Source organism: Silene latifolia, chromosome 10 (genome assembly GCF_048544455.1).
Source record: "Silene latifolia isolate original U9 population chromosome 10, ASM4854445v1, whole genome shotgun sequence".
In the NCBI taxonomy this organism is placed as follows: domain Eukaryota; kingdom Viridiplantae; phylum Streptophyta; class Magnoliopsida; order Caryophyllales; family Caryophyllaceae; genus Silene; species Silene latifolia.
Window position 1 is genome coordinate 130,143,746 of NC_133535.1, and position 24,069 is coordinate 130,167,814.

Consider the following 24,069-nt stretch of genomic DNA (forward strand, 5'->3'; position numbering starts at 1 on the left):
GGATGGTTATCCAAAAAAACTGGTCAACTCTTCGTAAGTTACTATAATTATTTAATTTTTAACTCATTTTTTCAATCATGATTATTTAGTAGATGGTATCTAATCTTTCGTTTTTTATTGATATAGGGTAAAATCATCTCAAAGAAAACTGAGCTTCAGAGTCAAGGGGTCGAGAACATTGATGATAATGAAATTTATATTGAAGAACATGGAGGGTTTGATAAGAAAGGTATAGTACTTGGCGCGGGAAATGCAGCACCACAAATTTGGGAGCACCACCGCCGCTCGACTGGTAACCTCTTTTCTACTCCTCATACTCCGGGTTTTGTTGGTAGAGTCGCAAAAGAGAATGCCCGACTAAAGCAAGTCGAGGCCGAACAATCTCAAAGGCTTGCGGCAATAGAGGAGTTCTTGAGCCAACAAGGTTTTACCACTCAAACTTGTAACCCCGGAGGTGTATCTCAAGCTAGAAATGACTTTGATGATGATGGTGGCGACAATGCTAGGCCTACTCCTACTCACGTGTATTGATTAGTAGTTGTTAGTTGATCTCCTACCCCGTAGTTTATGGACTTATTTAGCTTTCTTTGTTGAACAATTATTGTACTAAACGGTTATAAACCTTTTATTTTAAGTTAATGCGAAGACGTTGTTTGGAAATCTCGTCTTGAACGAGTTGTGAATTTGTCAATTGCTGGATTTTCTGTATGTTTGTAGGAAACCGGGAGTATACGTAATTGCTTTCAAAGCAATGGGGGAGCTGGAAAAGCGCTGTAAACCCCCTGTTTAATTCTGCCCTGCGACGGAAATTCCGTCGCAAATGTTGACTTTCTGGTTGACTTTGGGGACACGTGGCTTTACATGAACAGTGTTCTGCGACGGAATTTCCGTCGCAAATATTGACTTTATGGTTGACTACTGTGCCTACGTGGCCTACATGAACAGTGTTATGCGACGGAATTTCCGTCGCAAATATTGACTTTATGGTTGACCAATGTGCCTATGTGGCCTCCCATGAACAGTGAACTGCGACGGAAATTCCGTCGCAATTCGATCTTTTGCGATGAGTTACTGCGACGCTTTGATCCGTCGCAGATTTCCCTATGCAACGGAATTCCCGTCGCAAAACTAAATTTTGCGACGAAATAAGGCGACGGAATAAATCCGTCGTAATTCCGTCGCAAGTTCTGTATTTGCGACGGAGTTTTCCGTCGCTATGGAACCTTTTCTTTGTAGTGCTTGTTGTCTTTTGTCCTACCCGGAACATTTAGCAGAGTATTGATTATATTATCACAAACGATCTTTTCAATGTGCATAAAATCTAGGCAATGTCTAACCGGGAGGTCACGCCAGTACGGAAGTTTGGTAAAAAATATGGTTTTTTTTAATAACCACGAGTAGACAACTTAGGTCCCTTCTTCCCATACGTTATCTCAACTTTCACTTTCTCATACACTTCATGACCATTCAAAATCTGAGGACTCCCACGTTGCTCAAGACACCCATTAAACGCCTTGTGAAACTTACGATAATGATGATCAGAGCATAACAATCGACGATTTCCCCTGTACACATGCTTGCGAGAATGCTTCAAATATTCTGGTTCAACATCCCCCCCACACAATGGGCGAACCTTTTTCCCATGTACAGTATGTCCAGAAAGATCGCCATACGCCGGAAAGTCAGTTATTGTACACAATAACATAGCTCTCAGATTGAAACTTTCCTTCTTATAACCATCAAACACTGGTATCCCTCTTTCCCACAAAATCTTCAGATCATCTAGAAGTGGTTCCAAATACACATCTATGTCATTTCCAGGTTGTCGAGGGCCAGATATCAACAAAGACAACATCAGATACTTTCGTTCCATGCAAACCCATGGGGGTAAATTATAGATGGCCAACACAACTGGCCAAGTATTGTGTTGGGTGCTCATGTTTCCATGAGGGTTCATTCCTTCGGTGGAGAGCGCTAGACGCAAGTTCCTTGCTTCATTGGCAAAGTCAGGATATTTAGCGTCAAACTCTTTCCACTGTTGACTATCCGCTGGGTGTCTTAACTTTCCATCTTCAATCATTCCACTATTATGCCAAGTCAACATTCTTGCATCTTCTTCATTCAAATAAATTCTTATGAATCTTGGTATTATTGGAAAATACCACAACACCTTTGCTGGGATCTCTTCCTTAGTCTTATAACTCCATACCGAGCAGCACGGACAATATGATAATTTCTCATAATCTTTACGGTACAATATGCAATCATTGGGACAAACATGTATTTTCTCATATTCTATGCCCAATTCTCTAATCATTTTTTTAGCCTCATATATCCGACTCGGAAGAACATTACCGTCAGGAAGCATGTCACATAGCAAAGTTAGAAGATCTGTAAAACTCTTATCACTCCACCCATTTGCCCCCTTCAAGTTATATAACTTTACCACCGAGGACAATTTGGTATACTTCTTACAATCAGTAAATAAAGGCATTTCAGATCGACTCAACTTCTCAATTAAATCATCAGCATTTATTTCCCCATCACCGGTAGCTTCAAAATCATCGAATCCATCATTTTCAGCAAACTTCTCACCTAAAACAACTTCAAGTGTAGGTGAACGATTGTTTACACACACATCATATCCCCCATCCCCTATATCTAAACCAGCAGCTTCAGGTCTATGATAATTTACCTCTACATTAGATTCCCCGTCCTCATCCTCTATGAAAAATCCAACGCCTATAATCTCTACTGAAACTATTCTTTTCTAAGTGTATTTTGACATCTGGGATAGGCAAAACCCTAATATTACCACATCTATTACAAGGGCAGGGGATTGATGAGTGGAGATGGAAATTTTCACTAACGAAATTATAAAATTCAGCAATTCCATCATTATAAATGGGATCACCAATTTCACCATCAATAATCCAAGTACGACCCATATATAAGCCAGTAGCTATGAAAATGAGATTACCTTTTTTAAGCTATAAAGATTAATGACGGCGACGACAGCAAAGATGACTTGTTCACCATCAGTCATTCTATTATTAATACCTTTGAAATTTCATTTACTTTTAGAGTTGCATAATCTAAGACGGTTCTTATAAGTACCGTTGTAATTGAGCAAGGATGCATGAGGTGAATAATGGTCAAACAACCAATAAATAGGGCATACATTGGTAAACTAAAATTACAAACTTTTCAGTTTTCACAGTGGATTTGTTTTTACAACGACTTTAAGAAACATCGTTGTTAATTGGTGTAATATGACAACGGCTTTAAAATAACCGTTGTTGATATATGTAATATGATAACGGCTTAACAAAGAACCGTTATCATTTTGTCTTATTATTATAACGGTTCTAATTCTTATTATCTTATTATGCCGTTTCCATTCTTTTTTATTATTATAAGTAGAAAGTTAGTCATTATAATATTTTATTTGGTGGATTGCATTTGAGTGTAAGGACTTAATTAAAATGTAGTAACAAATAACATAAATAATTAAACTTTAATTCAAATAACCACCATAATCAAAATACAACTCATAATGTCAGATAATAATTAAAGACTTAATTAGAACATGATGAAGAATTAGGATAGTCTTCATGCCCAATTTCAGCATAGATCAAGTCGTAGATCGACTCTTCATCATCAGCGGGCAACGCAGGTGGAATGACCTCTTTCTCCCATGACATAGGCACGGTGGCAGGAATGTAATGCCTCCTGTAATGTGTCAGCAGACGATGATCAACATGGCTCGCAACCCATATATAAGGGCCCTTTTGTTTAGCATCCGATTAGACGTCCTCTTTCCCCGCAAATCTAACCCCTAATATTCTTGCCTGACGAAAACTATCATGGCAGTTGGCTTCGTCAAACTAGATAAAAGCGAAGCCTACAAAACCTTGCTTGTTTGTAGACACTGGGTACACTTTTTTAACCGCAGTGAAACCGGAGTCATGAAGCATTTGTGCCAACCACCCAAAATTAGGGTTTAAACCCTTTCCATTCACATAATAACGAACCGTGAGATTATGGAGAATGCAAGTAAAAGGCTGTGCGTAACGATTACGTGATTGTAGCTCCGATACACCAACCATATTTTTTTAGAGAGAAATTTAGAGAGAAATTAAAGAGTAAATGTTTGATAATTTAGATTTTGACCTAAAACATTATGAAGACATATTTATAGAATTATTTTGGTCAAATTGAATATTATTGGTCAAATTGAATATTTATTAAAGTTCTGATAAAGTTTTGCATGCAGTGGTCAAACTGAGAAATCTAATCAAATAGTGACAACGCTTGAATTGAAAAACCGTTCTTTCATAATTAAAAATGATAACGGTTATAAGAAATCCGTATCTATAACATAACAACGGGTACCACAAAGCGTTGCTGGTGCTAATTTAGTAACGGTTTTCGAAATGCCGTTTTCTTAAACTGGTAACGGTTGTCTAACAACCGTTGATAAGAACGATTTTATAACGAGCTTTTGGAAACCGTTAAAGGTTTTTGATAACGGTTTGTTAAGTAGACGTTGTCACATTATAATAACAACGGTTTTCGTGGGAAACCGTTATTCTCATTATCGCGGTCTAGGTTTCCGCCAATATTTGGAAAACGATAATCTAAGTGTCGTTATTAAGTACATTAAACCGTTGTGATACGCTCTTTATTGATTGCCAGATTTGGCGTAGTGTAGCTATGGTTTTGTCCTACTGGGTTTTCCATGGAAAGGTTTTAACGAGGCAGCTTGTTATGTGTATTTGAAGATTAGTACTCTTTTCCTTCACTAGTGTTTTTCCCACGAGGTTTTCTGGGAAAGTTTTAACGAGACATCTTCTTCAGTAATGGACATCAAAAGGGTAGTGTTATGAAATATTATAGTATAATATTATATGAATGTCCATATCTTAGAATATTATAGAGTGCATTATCTTTTGAAAACTCTATCCTCATTGTATATGTATATATACTAATATACCCCCTCATAATAGAATAAGATACAGTTCTGTCTCTCTCTATTCTCTCTACCTTCTCTCTACCTTCTCTCTATAATTATCTCTCCTCTTTATTTTACAACAAAAACGATTTATAGTTTTATTTATACATAATATGAGTCAAGTCATTCTCAAATAATAGAACTAGTAAAAGATTTAATATTTTATAGTTTTATATTATTTATATTGTACTTAAAATATTATAGTATAGTGTTTAGTGATAATTATATATTTTGATAAAAATATTAATTTTAATGAAAAAAATATATAATAAATACATTATAATTATTAATTTCCTTATTTAGTAAATACAATTAAATTATCAATAGTTTACTTATTTAAAAAAGATGTTGTTTGGAGGAAAAATTTGTGAGTTCACCTATTCTTTTAATAGATAGAGGATTGATGATTAAATAATTATTCCCTCCATCTCGGTCAATTGTTGTCCTTTTGTTTTGGAAAGAGAAGTGGAACAAATTGAGTGTGAAGAATTAAATTGTTCATTAAATTCATTTCTAAAATATAAAGAACAACAATTGACTGAGACACTCCAATATAGAATAGGACAACAAATGACTAGGACATAAGGAATACAATAATAGTATAATAATTCATCACATATATATACGAAAATTTCAAAAATACATTGGGCATAACACATTAAAGTACACCCCAACTAATGATCACTCTTAATTTTTATTCTACTAAGTTCGTACTTTATTATTTACTAGTATTGGTGGCCCGGCTTCGCTCGGGCTACATCTACTTATCATTATTTTTTTTTACGTTAAATAAAATTAATTAAAGTTGTATAACCCATAAATTTATCAATAATATATTTATCTATGACATATCTTAAAATTACGATGAAATAAATTTTGAGATAAATTCCATACCCTCGCTATTAATATTTTACTCTTATTAATGAAACAATAGTAATAACATTTCACTACTTTCTGTAATCATTGTTACTTTCACTACTCCCGCCGTAATTATTGTTACTGTCACTATTGCCGCATTAATATTGATATTTCACTACTTCCGCCGTAATTATTGTTACTTTTACTATTGCCGTATTAATAATGATTATTTCACTATTCTCGTTATGGTTTCTATCACTTTCACTAATCTCGCTGATAATAATGTTACTTTTACATTCAAATGAGTGATTACTATCATATAACTATATCCAATGTTACTACAATTCTTTTCTTTACTGACGAAATTACTTTTACTACGTAGCATGCAATTTTAAGAGGATTATATATTTATATAAATATATTACATATATGCATTAAATCAACGAAAAAAATTATCCAATATTATATATTACGGAATCTAACTTGAATTATTTATAACCTACTTATATAGTTATATTATATTTTTGTATGTTAAATAATTAACATCTCTATACATCTAATAAATTATAAAGTTTAATAAAATTGCATAAATTTTAAATTTAATATATAATTTTATGTAATACCATAAGTGTGCATGTTTATACTAATTAATTATTTTATTTTAAGAAAATTGACCATCTTCTAATTTTCTATAAATATTTAGGAAAATTACCAAGTTATCTTCTTTCTCTTAATCTCTTTGAAATTGACCATCTTAATTAATTATTTTATTTTAAGGAAATTGACCATCTTAATTAATTATTTTATTTTAAGGAAATTTACCATGTTTTAGTCTCTTACAAATGTTTAGGAAAATTACCAAGCTTCTATCTAATTTAACTTTAACCTAAATTATATAATATTTGCATTGAGATCCCTTAATTGGGTCCATCACACGGTGCTAGTAATTTAAAACTATATAATATAATTAATTTGTATAACTTTCTTTAATTACATTGAAGTTCCTTGGTTTCTGGATTTAATATATATAGTATTGATAAGGAGAATTCAATCAATACTAATTGTTTCATTTGAGACTCATTGAGAGGGTGTACGATGACGTGGTACATCTGGTGTACTCAAGAATTTATCTCCTACTAGCCTTTTACCTCAACAATATAAAAATTAAGATAAGCCTACTTATCTCCTACCCTTATTCCAAGATCTTATTATCGATCTCGATTCTCTAATCATGGTAAACACAATCTATCTTATTCCATAATCTTATATTGATTGATGATATATTGATATATTATAATCATATACCATATTCCTTAACATGGTATATTGTAATATACCCTAGCATAATATATAATATATCCACCTAAATCCCATAAGATTTGAAATTTTAAACTACCTACCCTTTTAATAACGTTTTTAAAATTTTCTCAATCTCGGGGTGACCTAGGATATAATATATCAAATCAAATCTCATATAAATTAATCACATTGTTTAACACGATAGTGGTGATTAGCCCTCATAATTTTAGCCAATTATGAGATTAAGCCTCATAACTTACAAATGTAGTAATTAGGCCCCATAACTTTGATAAAAAGGTGAAATTCAACCTAATTTTTTGTATTCAACCAAAATTGCACAAAAAATTCAATTTCATTCATCAATGCAATTTATAAGTATACAATAAAATTTATTAAAAATTTAAAATTGTGTATGCAATTTATTACACATTGTTGGAAACAAATATTTGAATGAATAAAATAAATATGAAAACTTGTAAACGTATTCTCATATGTATTTGAATTATAATAAAATTAGTGAAAATATTAAAAATATTTTAAAAATTATGTTAATAAATTAATAAATACTTTTAAAATGTTAATAATTATTTAGTGTACAATGAACTTATATATAAATTGATTTAATGATATGATTTAAGTTGAAAAGAGAAATTGAGTTTGAATTCATTTTTTGCGAAAGGTATGAGGCCTAATTGCTACATTTTTAAGTTATGGGGCATAATCTCACAATTGGTTACAGTTATTGGGGCTAATTACCACTTTCGCGCATTGTTTAACATTGAAGTTTATGTTATTTTGAAGAAGAAAAAAACTATCATTAAGGGGAAATTTGTAGATATCACCTTTAATCATAACAATCAAAAAATAGTTCATGATGTAGAACTAGGTCAAAATTGAGCTAATTCTAATCTAATGCGAATTAACTTGCAGCGGAATAACTTGTAATCTGATTGCAAAACTCGTGAAAATAACGAGTCAAACAGGAAGTTGTTGTACGAATCTCCTGTAAATTTGTAAGGAAACGAGATAGGTATGTGAAAACGCGCTCTAACCTCGCAAGGAAATCACTCGAATTCACTCAGGTCAAGCTCGCAATGATGACGACTCGTTTATCTCGCAAGAACAACAAAATTGCTTACTATTCTGTAAACTTTTATTAACTTTGCATAAACTAAAAAATAAGGTTAGCCTTATTTATACTAAATCAACTCCTACTCTTACATAGCATAACTAGTAAGATAGCTAGTTTCCTAAACTAATTAGGAAAGGATAAACTAATAATTAAAAGAGTAACAACCAGATAGATTTTAGCAATCTAAACTTATTTGAATTCAGTGAAATAAGATAAATAACTAATACTATACAGTTTAGGAAACCGTGTTTGCTAGCTCAGATTCAACGTGTTGCTAGTTCGGCCTAGGAAACCATGTCTGTCATCCAGCTCCCGCATCAGTTCAAAGCTACAATCAATATAAAATGACTTTAATAACTCAACGACATGTTTAAATAGGGTTGTTACTAGGGCGGTGTCACTAGCGCGGGGGTGAAGGTGGATGTAACTTGTAAGTTTTCCACAACTTTTTTTTTTTTTTTTTTTTTTTTTTTTTTTTTTTTTGACAATCGGGTTAACGAGACCTACATATTAATAGCACGCTTAGCTATCCTATGAGCGGCTTTGTTACAAATTCTAGGAACATAAGCAAAAGTAATACAATGAAAGTTTGCTGCTAGATCGGTTATATCGTCAACAGTGTTCCTTGTCCAATGTTTGACTTGAGAGAATTGTAGGACTTGGGCAAGAACCTGTAGACAATCAGAGAAAATGTTAATATGGAGGATGTTGCGCGAGAGCGCCCACTTTAAGGCTTCCCTAATTGCCAAAGCTTCCGCTTGTTCAGCATTCTCTGCCATTCCTTTGATACAGAATTCAGAAACAATATCATTATCAAAAAGGATGCATCCGCCAAACCCGGCAACAAACTCCTTAGACCACGCCGCATCCACATAAATATGAGTCCGAGAGCAACTCACAGAACTCTGAATCAGAGGAAAGGGTACTCCATTCCTAAGATTAGACAAGTCCTCCTCCATCGGTGTTTGGAAAGCTACGGGCCCCGGTTTTCCATCTTCAGTAGAAAGAGCTAAGTTAAGGGAGTCTTGATAAAGAAAGATAGCACCAATAGGGGAGCACTCGGTACTATCAAAAATCTTTCTGCACCTTACCACCCAAATAGTCCAAATGGTACACAAAAAGGAGAGACAAGCCTCATGCTTATTGTCAGCCTTAAAAAGAACGAAGAGCCAATTGCAAACCCAAGACCAGAGACTCAAATTATAGCTAATACCCGCTAAACAATGCTTATACCCAAACTGCCCACCATGCATATTGGGTGCAAAATTTCAAAACCACACTTGATGCTTAAACGGGCAAAATATAAAAATGTATTCACCCAATCGTCCACTAACCATCTACTATAATACGATAAATTTTCAAAAGGAGATGTGTCTTATACTCTCCTATCTATCAACGCTTATTTTAGAGTGCTTTAATAAATTTGAAAAGGTTATAATAAAAAATTTTAAATGAAGTCAGAAAGGGATTATTTATGATAATTTTAGGAAATTAATGTTAAGGTATCCAAATTCAAGTATTTAATGGTTACATATTGTCAAAAGAAATTGTACATTGATCAGTAATAACTAATAAGGATTATATTGATAGCTTAACATTCTTTGGTTGAGTAATCAACTAAAACCGCTCAATTTATTGTATTTAGGGATATTTTATGTGATTTTAAAAAAATAAAGATATGTATTGTAGAATCTCAAAAAATGCAAGGCTTTTATATCTTACACAAATTCTCATTATAGACGGGAGATACCCGTCTATAGTTATAGACGGATCAAATATCCATCCACTTTAAGCATAAGACAAGCGACAAGTTGCATGATGGGGTCTAAAAATGTCACCACTTTAAGCATATTTGACCCGTCTTTTACTTTAGACGGATATATCCGTCTATAGTGAGACTAATTGTCTAATATCTTAACGATTGAAAGTCAAGTTGAATACAAATATGTCGACAGTCTAAAGTATAGCCGCCATTAAAGATGTCCAACGTTGGGGATCTAGATGGAATCCATTAATCAGTACTAGCTTCACCAGATCACTACATTTCGAAGCACTTTTACTTATCATTAATATAAATATATTTTTTTCATCTAATGATTTTGAAAAGTTTATAAAGTTTAAACCACTTACTATAACGTGGACGGATCGAAGATCTTCCTTTTTCTTCTGGGCCTTACTTGAAAGGAGATCTTTGGAGTTATCCAAAAGCCAAAATGTATAATTGTGAGTTGCCCTTCACTGCTCATTCACTTATTAGTCAATAATCACCCTTTGGTAACTTGGAGAAAATTCGCTTTTACAAACATTATACAGTAAAATTTATAATATAGACTCAAAAGTTTTACGTTGATCTTCTTCGTTACGAGTTTTGTCCCCCATTAAAGTCAAGACATGAGTTGAGGGTTAAGTGCAATCCTTATTGTTAGAAAACAAGAGAATTGGTTTTGAGTGTGATGATTATTATTGCAATAAAATACAACCTTATATAGTTTACAAATACATGAATTTAGGAAAGACAATATATGAATCGAAATATACCTAAACTAATTAGATACACGAAGTAACGATCAAGGAACAAATATACGGAAAGATATGAACAATATATTATTTACTAACACGCCCCATAAGATGGACGTCCCCGAGGATCACCAATCTTGGAACATAAGACAAAGAAAACCGAGATCGTGGAAGAGGCTTAGTGGGCAAATCGACACAAGATCGGCAATATGTTGAACACGCAACTGCTGAGATTTGATACGCTCCCGAACAAAATGAAAAGCAATCGCAACATGTTTCATACGTGAGTGAAAAACGGGATTAGCAGAGTAATGAGTAGCTCCGAGGTTGTCGCAATAAATGACAGGAGGGGAAGAAGAAGAAATGCCGATATCAATAAGGAGAGAGTGAACCCATTCAAGCTCAGATGTTACATCCGCAATGGCACGAAATTCGGCTTCAGTGGTGGAACGAGCAACAGTTCGTTGCTTACGAGAAGACCAGACAATCGGATTGCGACCAAGATAGACAATATAACCGGAGGTGGAAACAAAAACATTCTTGTCCCCGCCATAATCCGCGTCACAGAAGGCGTGAAGACGCAAGGGAGAGTTAACATATAATTGAAGGCCAAGATGTGCAGTACCATGAAGATAGCGTAGCAACCGTTTAGCTGCAGACCAGTGAACATCCGTGGGAGAAGCAAGAAATTGAGCAAGTTTATTTACCGCAAAGGAAATATCAGGACGAGTGAGAGAGAGGTACTGAAGTCCACCAATAACAGCACGATAATCAGTGGCATGAGGAGGAGAGAGCGGCTGACCATCATCATGACGCAAGGGAGGATGGGAAGCAATAGGAGTCGGAAGCGGTTTGGATTCATGCATCTTATGACGTTCCAGCGAATCAAGAATGTACTTGGACTGAGTAAGCAATAGACCATCAGAGTTGGGCATTACTTCCACTCCTAAGAAATAAGATAGGGGACCGAGGTCCTTAAGAGAGAAACGAGCAGATAAGATATTGATAAATTTCTGCATAGAGGACGGAGATGGACAGGTGACAATTATATCATCAACGTAAACAAGCAAATAAATGGGGGAGGATGAGACAGAACACACGAAGAACGATGGATCAGCAGGTGATGAGCGAAAACCATAGGAGAGCAGGGCAGACTTCAGTTCATTGTACCAAGCTCGCGGAGCTTGTTTGAGACCGTAAATTGCCTTGGAAAGTAAACACACATGGGAGGGAGAACCTTTATCAATAATGCCCGGTGGCTGGGCGATAAACACTTTGTCAGTAAGGGAGCCTTGAAGGAAGGCATTGTTAACGCCGAGTTGACAAATGGGCCAACGATTACTAACAGCGAGAGAGAGAAGAAGACGGACTGTAGCAGGCTTAACAACCGGGCTGAAAATCTCTGAGTAATCAAGACCCGGACGTTGAGTGAAACCCTTAGCAACCAAACGAGCCTTATACTTTTGGATCGAGTTATCGGGATTATATTTGATGCGAAATACCCATTTACACCCAATTATATTTCGGTCAGGAGATGGAGGAACCAGAGTCCAGGTTTTGTTTGTAGAAAGCGCATTGTATTCATCAAGCATAGCTTGATGCCAATGGGGAATGGACAAAGCTTGTTTGACAGACGTAGGGAGCGAGTGTGAGGAAGAGACAGTGGCTACCATGGCGTATTTCGGGTTGGGCTTACGGATATTGTTAAGGGCTCGGGTTTGAATAGTGCGGCTGGGAGGAGGGGGAGGAGGGGGAGGAGGTGGAGGAGGGGGTGTAGAAGAGGGAGTGGCAGGGACTGTAGTGGAGGTGGAGGGAGAGGATACATGGTTGGATGCAGGAACAGAGGTGGGGATTTCGGTTGGGGCAGGTTTAGACGAGGGAGTGGCAGTGGGAGAGGTAGGAGAAACAGGGGAGGAAGGAGAAACAGGGGAGGAAGGAGAGGGGGTAGTAGTGTCGGGTAGAGGTGTTTGGGATATAAAGGGAAGGACAAGGGGACACCAGCGAGTGACGGAGTAATCAGAGGACAGGGAGGAAGAAGTGAGGGCAGAGTAGGGAAACTCAGTTTCGATAAACTTGACATGACGAGAAGTGTAGAGACGATTTGTAGTAGGATCAATGCAATGATAAGCACTCTGGGTTGCAGAATACCCAACAAAGATACAAGGTTTAGAACGAGAGTCGTGTTTGTGAGCTGCATAAGGACGGAGCCAAGGGTAGCAAAGACACCCAAAGCTCCGAAGCTTGAGATAATTAGGTGGTTTTTGGAATAACTTGAGATAAGGGGAAGCATTTGACAGTGTCGGAGTTGGAAGGCGATTTATTAAGTAAGTGGCAGTAGATAAGGCGTGAGGCCAGAAGGTAAGCAGAAGACGGGCATGGGATAAAAGAGCAAGACCTGTTTCGACTATGTGACGATGTCGTCGCTCAGCATAGCCATTGTGCTCGGGAGTATGGGGAGGGGATGTGAGATGCAATATACCAGTGAGGGATAGGGCAGGAGTGAGTTTAAGGTATTCGCCCTCGTTGTCAGAGAAAATTCGAATTATTGGACGATTGAAAAATTTCTCAACGAGAGCTTTGAAGCGCTGAAAGACATGGAAGGTGTCGGATTTATTTTTAAGAGGATATAGCCATATATATTTTGTGTAATGATCAAAGAAAATTACATAATATTTGAAATTGTCATAACAGAGAACAGGGGAGGTCCATACGTCGGAGAAAATGAGTTCGAGAGGAGCACAGGAAGACAATGATGATTCGAAAAATAATAATTTATGACTTTTATTGATATCGCATGAATTACAATTAGAATAACTAGGAATAGGTATTTGTAATGGAAAGTTGGTGCGTAAATAACTTAAGATAGACTTCGAGGGATGGCCGAGCTTGTGGTGCCGACCAAGGAGGACGGAAGATGACTCGGAACTTGTGGAGAGGAGGGATGCCATAAGTAGACACCATCTTCAAGCTTGCCGTGAAGAAGAACTTGGGAAGTTTTGATATCCTTAATGAGAAAAGAAGAAGGAAAAAATTCAGTATAAGCATTATTTTCAGCACAAAAACGAGAGACAGAGAGTATATTACAGGAGATACGAGGAACGTGTAAAACATCAGAAAATTTTAAAGGAGAAGAAGAGGTGAAGAGATGAAAGGAACCTATGTTGGAGATTGGAAGAGATGTACCATCGCCTATAATAACATCATCGGAGCCATCATAGGGGTTATGGAGGGAAATATTATCAAGGTCATTGGTAAGGTGATGACTTGCACCACTATCCACAATCCAAGGGCGAGAGAAAGAGGAGGGCACGGCATAGGCTATGTGAGCTTGAGCTTGGGTAGGCTGTTTGTTGTTGTTGCGAGGAGTAGGAAGGGGAAAGTCAGGGAGGGTGAGAGTAGGAAAGTCACGCTTGAATTTGCGACAGATGGTGAGGTAGTGGCCAGGGTGTTTGCAATACTGGCAGCGGCCTTTGAAGGGGGTTGGAGGGTCAGAGGAGGAAGTAGGTGGCGGTGTGGGAAGGAGAGCAGGTTGATTTGTTGTGCGAGAGTAGGAACGAGTGTAGTTGGGGCGGGTTTGAGCAGCAAGAGCAGTGGCAGGATAGGTAGGAAAGGCTGGTTGAGGAGAGGGAGTATTTTGTTTGAGGGTAAGCTTATGATTGATAAGTTGCTCATGAAGGGAGTCGAAGGAGATTGTGGGTATCACGGTTTCATACTGCCTCAATGACTGGTTGATACGTACTATCAAGGCCACAAAGGATTTTAGCAATGATGTCTTCGACATCCATAGGTTTGCCGATAGAAGCTAGTTTGTCAGTATGAGTTTTGATTTGGGTCATGTAATCAGAGATAGAGAGGTCACCTTTGGTGACGGAGTCAAGAGTGTCCTTGACTTGAAGGATATGGCCGCGTGTGGATTGGCATACGTGTTAGCAAGGGTGAGCCAAGCTTCACGTGAGGTTGTGGTGTTAGTGAGGAGGGAGGCAATATTGTTCGGTAGCGTACCAGTGATGGCACCAAGAATGAGACGGTCTTGTCGTTGCCATGTAGTGAGGGCAGGGTTTGATTTTTTGGTTTTGGTTGTTTCATCGGTTACAGTGGCAGGGGGAGCGGGATGGGTGCCCTCCACGAATTTCAGTAGGTCGTATCCGAAGAGGATATTGGATAGTTGAGTTTTCCAGGTAAAGTAGGTAAGGAGAGTGAGTTCTTTGCATTGAGAGAGATTGACATCGATAAAGGGGGCTTTAGGATCGTTAGGTTGGGAATAAGATTTCCATGAGGGGCCATGGAGGCAGGACGGAGGACGGTTACAGGAAGACCGAAAAAAAAAAATTGGGAGTGATTAGGGTAAGACGGATCTTACAAACTCGATACCATGTTAGAAAACAAGAGAATTGGTTTTGAATGTGATGATTATTATTGCAATAGAATACAACCTTATATAGTTTACAAATACATGAATTTAGGAATGAATATATGAATCGAAATATATCTAAACTAATTAGATACACGAAGTAACGATCAAGGAACAAATATACGGAAAGATATGAACAATATATTGTTTACTAACACTTATACCATACACCCATGTGTATAAAACATCATACTCCTACTTTAATTTAGTTTTTTAAAATCCTTAAAACTTAAATTTCATAAATTAGAAAAATATAAAAATTATACCATTATTCGTGATTTTCATTCCTCTATAATTTGAGATCACATTTGATATATTTTGCTGTTTATTTTAATTTTACTCGCATATTCACATCATATAATTGACATGTTCATAACAATAGAATATTCACATTACATAGTGACATACTCATATAAATCAAACTTTTTATTTTCAAATTAAAAATCACATATTCACACAATATGATAAACATATTCACACAATATGATAAACATATTCACAAATACATATTCATAGTAATGACAAACACATAGAGGTTATCAAATTTTAATCTAACATAACATAACATATATTCACATAGTATAACTACATATTCATAAAATATACTTACGTATTCATTGCATATTGATTACATATACGCAAACCATAAACCTCATATTCACAATATATAACATGTGAATCTATAACTTATTTATATTTTGTGAATGTCGATATCTTCATTTGCGGACTCGTTCAAATAAACGGAATAATAATCATGAACGTTTTGCTTCATAGACAATAGCAAAGCGAAGAATGCAAAATAATTTGGCCAAAAGACATGAAATTTACGTAATTGAGTAGTAAGAGATCCATGATAGAGTTTTTTTAGAATAACATAAGTATTAGAGGAGCAGGGTAACTGAATTGTAACATAGTGGATTAGTGGGTGGTTGTATTTATTATTTTTGTTTTTTATTTTTTTTCCTCAATAACTCCCTGGGAGTATCATGCTCCCTACTCTTGGGAGCATGATATAATTTACCGGGTTAAAGGCGATAATAAATAAATAGTTAAAGTTGATAGGGTATAGTTTTAGTAAGACTGCAAAAAGTTTTGTTGATAAACTTATCCTCAGTCGCCGGCAAAGATTGTTTAGACAAATGTCTTAGTTTGTTCTATCGTGCATTTTCAGTTTTTTAACATAAATTATTTTTGCAGAATTTTTTTAAAGTTACTTAGTGGGAATACTCTGAATTATGGGAAAACTTCTCAAAATACTGCAAACTCAATTTTAATTACCAATAATCCCAACTTGTACCCACCTTCCCTTATAGTATTAGAATAGGTGGACAGGTTACCTGCTAAGCAGGTAAAATTGTTCTAATTCCTCCTTTAACCCACCTTTTTTTCTTTTCTGATCTCATTGTCTTCCTTTTTTTTTTGTAACAACAATAATAACAGTATTTCACACCATGTCGTATCTTCCAGGTCTGACCTCCTCTTCCTCCATCATCATCATCCACCATGTCTCTTTTTACCAAAAAAAAATCATCTCTTTCTTTCCTTCAAATCACAAATCTTAGAAATCAATCCAAAATCAAAACTAAAATTACCCTTTAGTTGAATTTGTATATTCTCCTTTTCATCTCCTATCATACCAATTGTATCCGTGATTTCTTCAATAAAAGATATAAATTGCAGTGAGAGAGATGTAAGGTTAGATAGAAAAAAACCAAAAAATAAAATAAAACCACCTTTTCTGGACCACCGTCTACCCCCTCATGTTCATCTTCATCTGCTCTTCGACCAACCATCATAAAATTTTTGTACAATCCACCATCTTCAACCCAGCAATCCATCTCCTCACCTCCCCCCGCCACCATCATCACCACCGCAATCACACCCCCCAATAAATCCCCCTTTTCCTTCAAGCATGCACTCACTTCTTCCATCCTTAACCTCCAGAACTTACGGATCATTGGTCTAGGCAGAGGGTTTTATTCCTGCAAAATTGAAAATCTTAGTGATTTGATAAAAGCAAGGGGATTGTGGTTTGTCCATGGTCACTACCTCCATGTTCAAGATTGAGGTTTCCAATTTCCGCCCTACGCTTGCTAACATCAAGTTTGTGCCAATTTGGGTAATTCTCCCTTAATTAGCAATTAAGTATCACCGCATTCGCATTGACATTCCCTGTGCTATAGGTGAAAAACTCGGAGGGTTTATTAAGTATGATAACGTTAGGATTACTAATAAAAACGCCAGATTTGCTCGGATTTCGGTCCATTTGGATCAAATTTTGCCGCCCCCATAAAAAATCTGGATTGGCCCCTTGTGTCAAGAAGTTAAAATTGCAGATAAATAGATAATCTGCATCCACTGTTATGGCTTCTGCAATGGGAAATGTTCGGGGAAGCCTTCGAGAATTGCTCTGGTTAAGCTACATTATGAACCACGGATAGATGAGGATCGTGATACTAGCTTGGGTAAGGCCAAAACCTGTCATGATAGGACTGCTCCCATATCTAATAAAGGTAATAGGACTATTATTCCCTTTAAGAATGATTCTTTAATGGTTAGTCCCCCTTGTCCTAAAAGAAAAAAGACCCTTTTCTCGCTCTTGTCAACTCATTTGATCAACTTAGCCCTATCTTAACTCTCTTTTCTAGTCAACTTTCCCCTGCAAAACCCCATATCCTGAATTTCCTTTTTCATAACAACTTTATTTCAATTTCCCATCTCCCCTTCTTACTCCCCTATATTTGTAGGGACCAGAATAAGAAACATCATAAGAGTAAGAATAATAACGTTCTCCCTAAACCAAATTCTGAGATCTCCCCCCGACCACACTTTCTAATTCCACACATCACCTCTCATCTTCAATGGATCAGCCCAAAACCACATCCTCCCGACTCTTCATCCCATCAACCAGACCCTTTACCCCCTTACTCTTCCAGAAGCCTCATCCCTTCCCCCGCTGCCAGTAATCCTAACCCCCATTCCGGAAAAACATTCGACTGTGTTTTGTTTCCCACTCCCCCATAACCCTACCCGAAATCCCAATCAACTCGATAACCTACCTGTCATATCCTCTGCCAGGCTCGCCACGAGTTAGCAGGCAAGTTATTCGTCTGCTTCTAGCTCTTCCTCGCCCCCGACGAGCTGCTAGATCTAAAAATGGTGGACCCATTCTCACCAAATCGGCGTCTAATACCTAGAGGGACTACCACTTGTTCTACAGTATCTCCTTCAATGGCTTGTTCGATGGTTACAACTAACCTGGCCTCCCCTTGTCTTTCTGGAAGAAGTGGGCTTCCTAATCGACCCATCTCCCATCTTGCCTCGATTGAGAAAAACCTTACCATTGAATTTAACTTGCAAGGAAATCAAGATGTCAAGCTTATCCAATGGGGTGATTCTGACCCACACAATTATTCCGATGAGGCATTTGGGCATTTGGATAAATTGGGAGGACTTTCGTTCTATGGGACCAAGGACGATAACTGCGTCTTCCGAGGGGAAGAACCCGTCAGTTTACAGCATTCAATTGGATAGAGAAATTGACGTCCTCGCGGAAAATCAAAGCCCGCGAGCACAAGCTGAGCTCTTAGACTCTTTCATAATCCATAATAAAATGAAGATTATTTTTTGGATTTGTCGTGGTATTGTGATGCCCTCTTTCAAATCTCACCTCTCTTACTTTATCAATGCCCATAAACCGGATATGATTATCCTTTCGGAAATTAGGGTTGCTGGTCAGAATGCGATTAACGCTGGTGAACAAAGGGGGACAGCTCATCAACGTTGTGGTCTAGATAACTGCCTTTAATCATATTTTTTTTACTCTCTATTATATATGCTAGTCCTACATTCAGACTTCCTAAATTACTTTGGGATTCCTTTGTTAATTTAGCTGATAACTTGACTCTCCCATGGGTTTGTATGAGAGATTTTAATGAAGTGTCTTGTGTTGCTGATAAACTTGACGGTAGGGCTGTGAACTTGAACCGGGTGAACCTCTTTAATGATACCATGAATTTGTGTAACCTTCTTAATCTAAGGTTTTCAGGACCTAAGTTTACTTGGACCAACCGTAGAAGAACCAACCATATTCTTGAACGTCTCGACCGGGTTTGGGTTAACCACTCTTGGCTTGATCTATTCCTCGACTCCCACAACCAACACCTCATTTGCCTCTCTTCCGACCAATGCCCTATCCTTCTTGATACTACCATCCCCACCCCCGCCTTTCTAAAAACATCAATTTCGAGTCTACGTGGCTTTTAGAACCTTCCTTTAAGCCTTTTGTCTACACTACCTGGAGTGGTTTCTGAACTTCAATTTGAGGGATAATTGACCCAAAATCACAGAACAAGTCACAAAGGCTCAGAATAATGTACCCGGGTGCAATGAAATGTCAGGCTTAATTAAAAATAGCAAATGAACTCCTAAAATCCTGAAAATTGGTGATAATTTAGTTTAGTATGAATACTAAATCTGAGTAAATTTTTATGATTTTTAATTGAGTCTAAGTATTTTTAATATGCCCTGCAAGATGACTGTTCTGACAAGTTTCCTGAAACTGTTGTGAAGGACTGTGAAATTGATAGAACCTTACTCAACGCACAAAGACAATGAGAAAAGGGTGTGAATTACACTCCAACACATGGCAAAGAATCAATAATTCAATCTCCCACCACTTAGAAAAAGAGGGATCTCAAGCACATAGCCAAGAGATTATTTTCAGAAAATAAATTTTAAAAAAATGCAAGTTTTAATCAAAAGTAGTCTGTCTTTCTCATTGATAATGTCTTGCCTTATACAGGCCAAGAGTCTCAGGTTTACAATGTTCACAAAGGAAAATTCTAAGGCTCATATTTATCCTTAGCTAGCTTACCAAATGACAAATAAACCTTATAAAAACTGGAACAAGGACTAAGACTGTAATACCACGGTTTTATGATCTTAGCTTACTCGGTCGAGTAGTCCATACTCGGTTGAGTAGGCTATCGAGTGTTTTTAAACAGGCTACTATTTTGGGAACACTCGGTCGAGTTGTAAAATACGCGGCCGAGTAGGTCGTACTCGGCGGAGTACCCGGTATGACAGGATTAATTTTCGCGGTTGATTAAGGTGATTATAGATTATATATATTTCGTATTAACAGTTAATAATTCATTTTATAAAAACCTAAACTACGTTCTTCACTTCTCTAATACCCCTAATCACTCCCAAGGCTAATTGATCAATTGTGAGTCTACACTTCCGTCTATTTGTATCGGTTTCATTGGTAAGTCTCTAGTGCTTTGTTAATCAATTTGTGGTTGTCTTTTAGGGTTTTTCCTAATTGATTAGGATAGGGGTAAAGGTTGATTAGTGTAGTTTGTGATATTGTATTATTGTGATTCTTGCTAGGTGATGAGTCCGTAGAGGAACAATTCTAGCATCTTTTGTTGTTGATTCAGATTTATGAGTAAGGTAGGGTTTCCCTACTTAGTTGATTACGTAATTAATTTGATATTGTTTGTGATTGATTGATTAATGTGATTCGTTGGTTTGAGATTGGTTGAGTAATATTGTGATTGATATTGTTGTGATGGGACCATGTTCGGGAGATGGTTCCAACCCTATGTTTGCATCTTATGGCTCCCGTCACAAGGGGGATGTGCACATTAATTATCTGGGTGCGCTCGTTGCAATGAGCGGGGCTTAGGTGGGAACGACTGCTGTCCCCCGCTAGCGGTGAGGGTTACCTGTTGCGATGGGTAATCTGGCAGGACTACTCATTTAAGTGTGTAATCGGGTATTGATTAGTAATGGTGTTTAGGAGACTGATATTGTAATGGGATTGATTGTATTATTTGTGTTATGATTTCTTATCTTGATTATACAGTTAAGTGACCCCGTTATTGTTTTAAAAACTGTGGTGATCCATTCGGGGACGGTGAGCAGTTGATTGAGCAGGTATAGCTGTGGATAGCTTGCGGGTTTGGATGAGGGGCGAGTCATCATCGATCGCTTAGCTAGCTTCCTCTAACAGTTTATACTTTAGTCTTTTGGTTGTTTTACTGTAAACAGTTTGGCTACATTTCAGTTGTAATTTGATAAACAGTTGTTATCTTTTAATAAACGTTCTTGGATTGTCTATTTTATATACTTTACCTCGGGAAATTGAGATGGTACCACCTTGATATGCTAGGGTGGTCTTGGTAAGGGACCTTGGTGTATGGGGGTGTTATAAAGTGGTATCAGAGCGATGATTTTGGAACCTAAAACAAATGAGCAAAATGAAGATAGAGTGTCTAACTAAAATGAACCCGGATAGGAGTTGTTTGGAGCTACCGCAAAGGCTTGGGAGACATCTTAAGGCCGCAATTTGGCCCTTACAACTTTGTGCCGGTCACTACGGGGTGTCAAGGGAGTCGTTGTATGTGTTGTGTATGTTCGTATAATATTGTTGGATGGAATGGATGGTTATGTGAATTGGATGAACTTGGAGAAGTGGATGAATTGATGCGTCATAGATGGCGTAAGCCTGTTTGAGTGTTATTACTTGGCTTTTGATTGATAGTAACATCTATATATATATATATATATATATAGAGGTGGGATCCGGTGAGTCCACCTAAATATTTGAGTCCATGAGTCCATAAAACAATATCACGAAATTTTTTTTTCAAAATAAAAAATTTTTTTCGAATTTTTTTTTTTCAAATTTTTTTTTTCAATTTTTTTTTTTCGAATTTTTTTTTTCGTTTAAGCTGTGATATTGTTTAGTATAACGTGTGATATTGTTTAGCATAACTTGTGATATTGTATTACAAAACAATATCACGAAATTTTTTTTTTTCGAAATTTTTTTTTAACAAATTTTTTTTCGTGAAATCTATGATATTGTTTAGTATAACGTGTGATATTGTTTAGCATAACGTGTGATATTGTATTACAAAACAATATCACGATTTTTTTTTCAATTTTTTTTTTTTTTGAAAAAGTTTTTTTTCCAAATTTGTGATATTGTTTAGTATAACGTCGATCTCTTGTAAGTTTGTGATATTATTTAATATAACGTGTGATATTTATCATGGACTCACGGACTCAAAAAGATAGGGTGGACTCATGTGATCCTAATTCTATATATATATATATATATATATATATATATATATATATATATATATATATATATATATATATATATGTTGTTAAAGTGGAAGGGTAGATTGTTTTGGCATGATTCGGCTGAGCTGGGCAGGTACTCTTTCGAGTAGAAGGTACTCGGCCGAGTAACTTGTCCCTCGACCGAGTGTGAGGGGGGTTGTGTTTTGGCAGTAGCTACTGGAATATGGCCACTCGTCCGAGTAGAGGAGGTACTCGACCGAGTGGGGCGTACTCGATCGAGTACGTAAGGTACTCGACCGAGTATGCTTTATGTGTATTTTTGATCAGCTACTGGAGTCGTAGTACTTGGCCGAGTAGTCATCTTACTTGACCGAGTACCTCTTTGGCGGATGTGATATTTTTTTTGAGCTATAGGCTATGTGCTTACGTTTGTCTTGGTTATATCAGCTCAAAATGCCACCAAAGAGATCAGCTGCGTACCTTCAGGCCTCAGAGATGAGTCTCGAAGAGGTTGCTAGGATGATTGAGCAGCAAGAAGTGCTCACGTAAGAGCTCAAAAATGTGGGGAAGGGGGAAGGGAAACTGGTGGAGCATCCCGTCTAAGCACCAACATTTCTCGCTTTAACCATACTACTTATGAGGGCACTGGTGAGCCTAAGATGCTCGATAAATGGCACTGGGAGATGGAGAATGTGTAGGAGGTGATTCAGTGTCCGGCAGATATGATGGTGGAACAGGCTGTGTTCTATCTAAGGGATGAGGCTGGGGTTTGGTTGCACAATGAGAGGGAAGAAGTTCGGGTATACTATCGGAATCTGGTTCAACCTCCAATTCCATGGGCAGGGTTCAAGAGGGCAATGAGGGACCACTTCGTTCCGGAGAAAATCCATGCAAAGTTTAGAACTGCATTTGATTCCTTTTCTATGGCCGACAACATGACTGTCACAGAGTACTACCACAGGTTTATTGAGCTGTCATGCTATGCGGAGGACATACAACTGAGTCAACAGAGTTTGGCTCTTTGTTTCGAGAGAGGGTTAGCAATGAAGATCATGGAAAGGCTACCAGCCGGGGTAATCTCTGATCTGAAAGATGTCCATGCAAGGACGGGGCATGCTGAGAGGTCAGTGGATATGGCCAAGGAGGCCAAGAAAAAGGGAGCTAAGAAGAGAAAGGCTGAGAGTGAGGGTGACAACCACTCTAGCCACAACAGGGGTAATCACAACCAAGCTAGGACATTTTCTGGAGGGTCTAGCTATGTCGGGCGGATCTCATGCTTGGGGAAGAGGCGATCGGAGTACTAGTGTGAACTCCACTTTTCAATGATTCAACTGTGGTGAAACGGGTCATAACCGGTTTGAGTGTATGAGCGCTGCAAGGGGAGGAGGAGGCTTTCCAAGATCATATCAAGGGAATTACTCGCAACCTCCAAGCCAGAGTTTGCAAGTAACAGGCCAATTGGGTCGTGGAATAACCAAGGAGGCCAAGGCAACAACAATGACGGCTAAAACCACAACAATGGGGGCCCTATCAGCGTCCGACCAACAGTGTGACTCAGAATTCGGCTGCTAAGCCTACTACGTTGGCGACTACGGTCCAGGGAGGCGGAGAGAAAAACAGCGGTAAACTCTTTATGATGGGCAAGCAGGAGGCTGAGGAGCATGCTCATGTGGTCACTGGTACTTTTCTTATTAATAATACGTCGTGTTTTATCTTATTTGATTCAGGGGCAACCCA

At 37.3% G+C, this 24,069-nt stretch overlaps 1 protein-coding gene across 1 annotated transcript; it reads right to left on the reverse strand.

Annotated features, from left to right (window-relative positions):
* Positions 1 to 8,806: 8,806 nt before the first annotated feature.
* On the reverse strand, positions 8,807 to 9,556 carry LOC141608222 (uncharacterized). Its single transcript, XM_074427585.1, has one exon. The coding sequence runs from the start codon at positions 9,554 to 9,556 to the stop codon at positions 8,807 to 8,809; it is 750 nt and encodes a 249-aa protein (XP_074283686.1).
* Between the last annotated feature and the right edge of the window lie 14,513 nt (positions 9,557 to 24,069).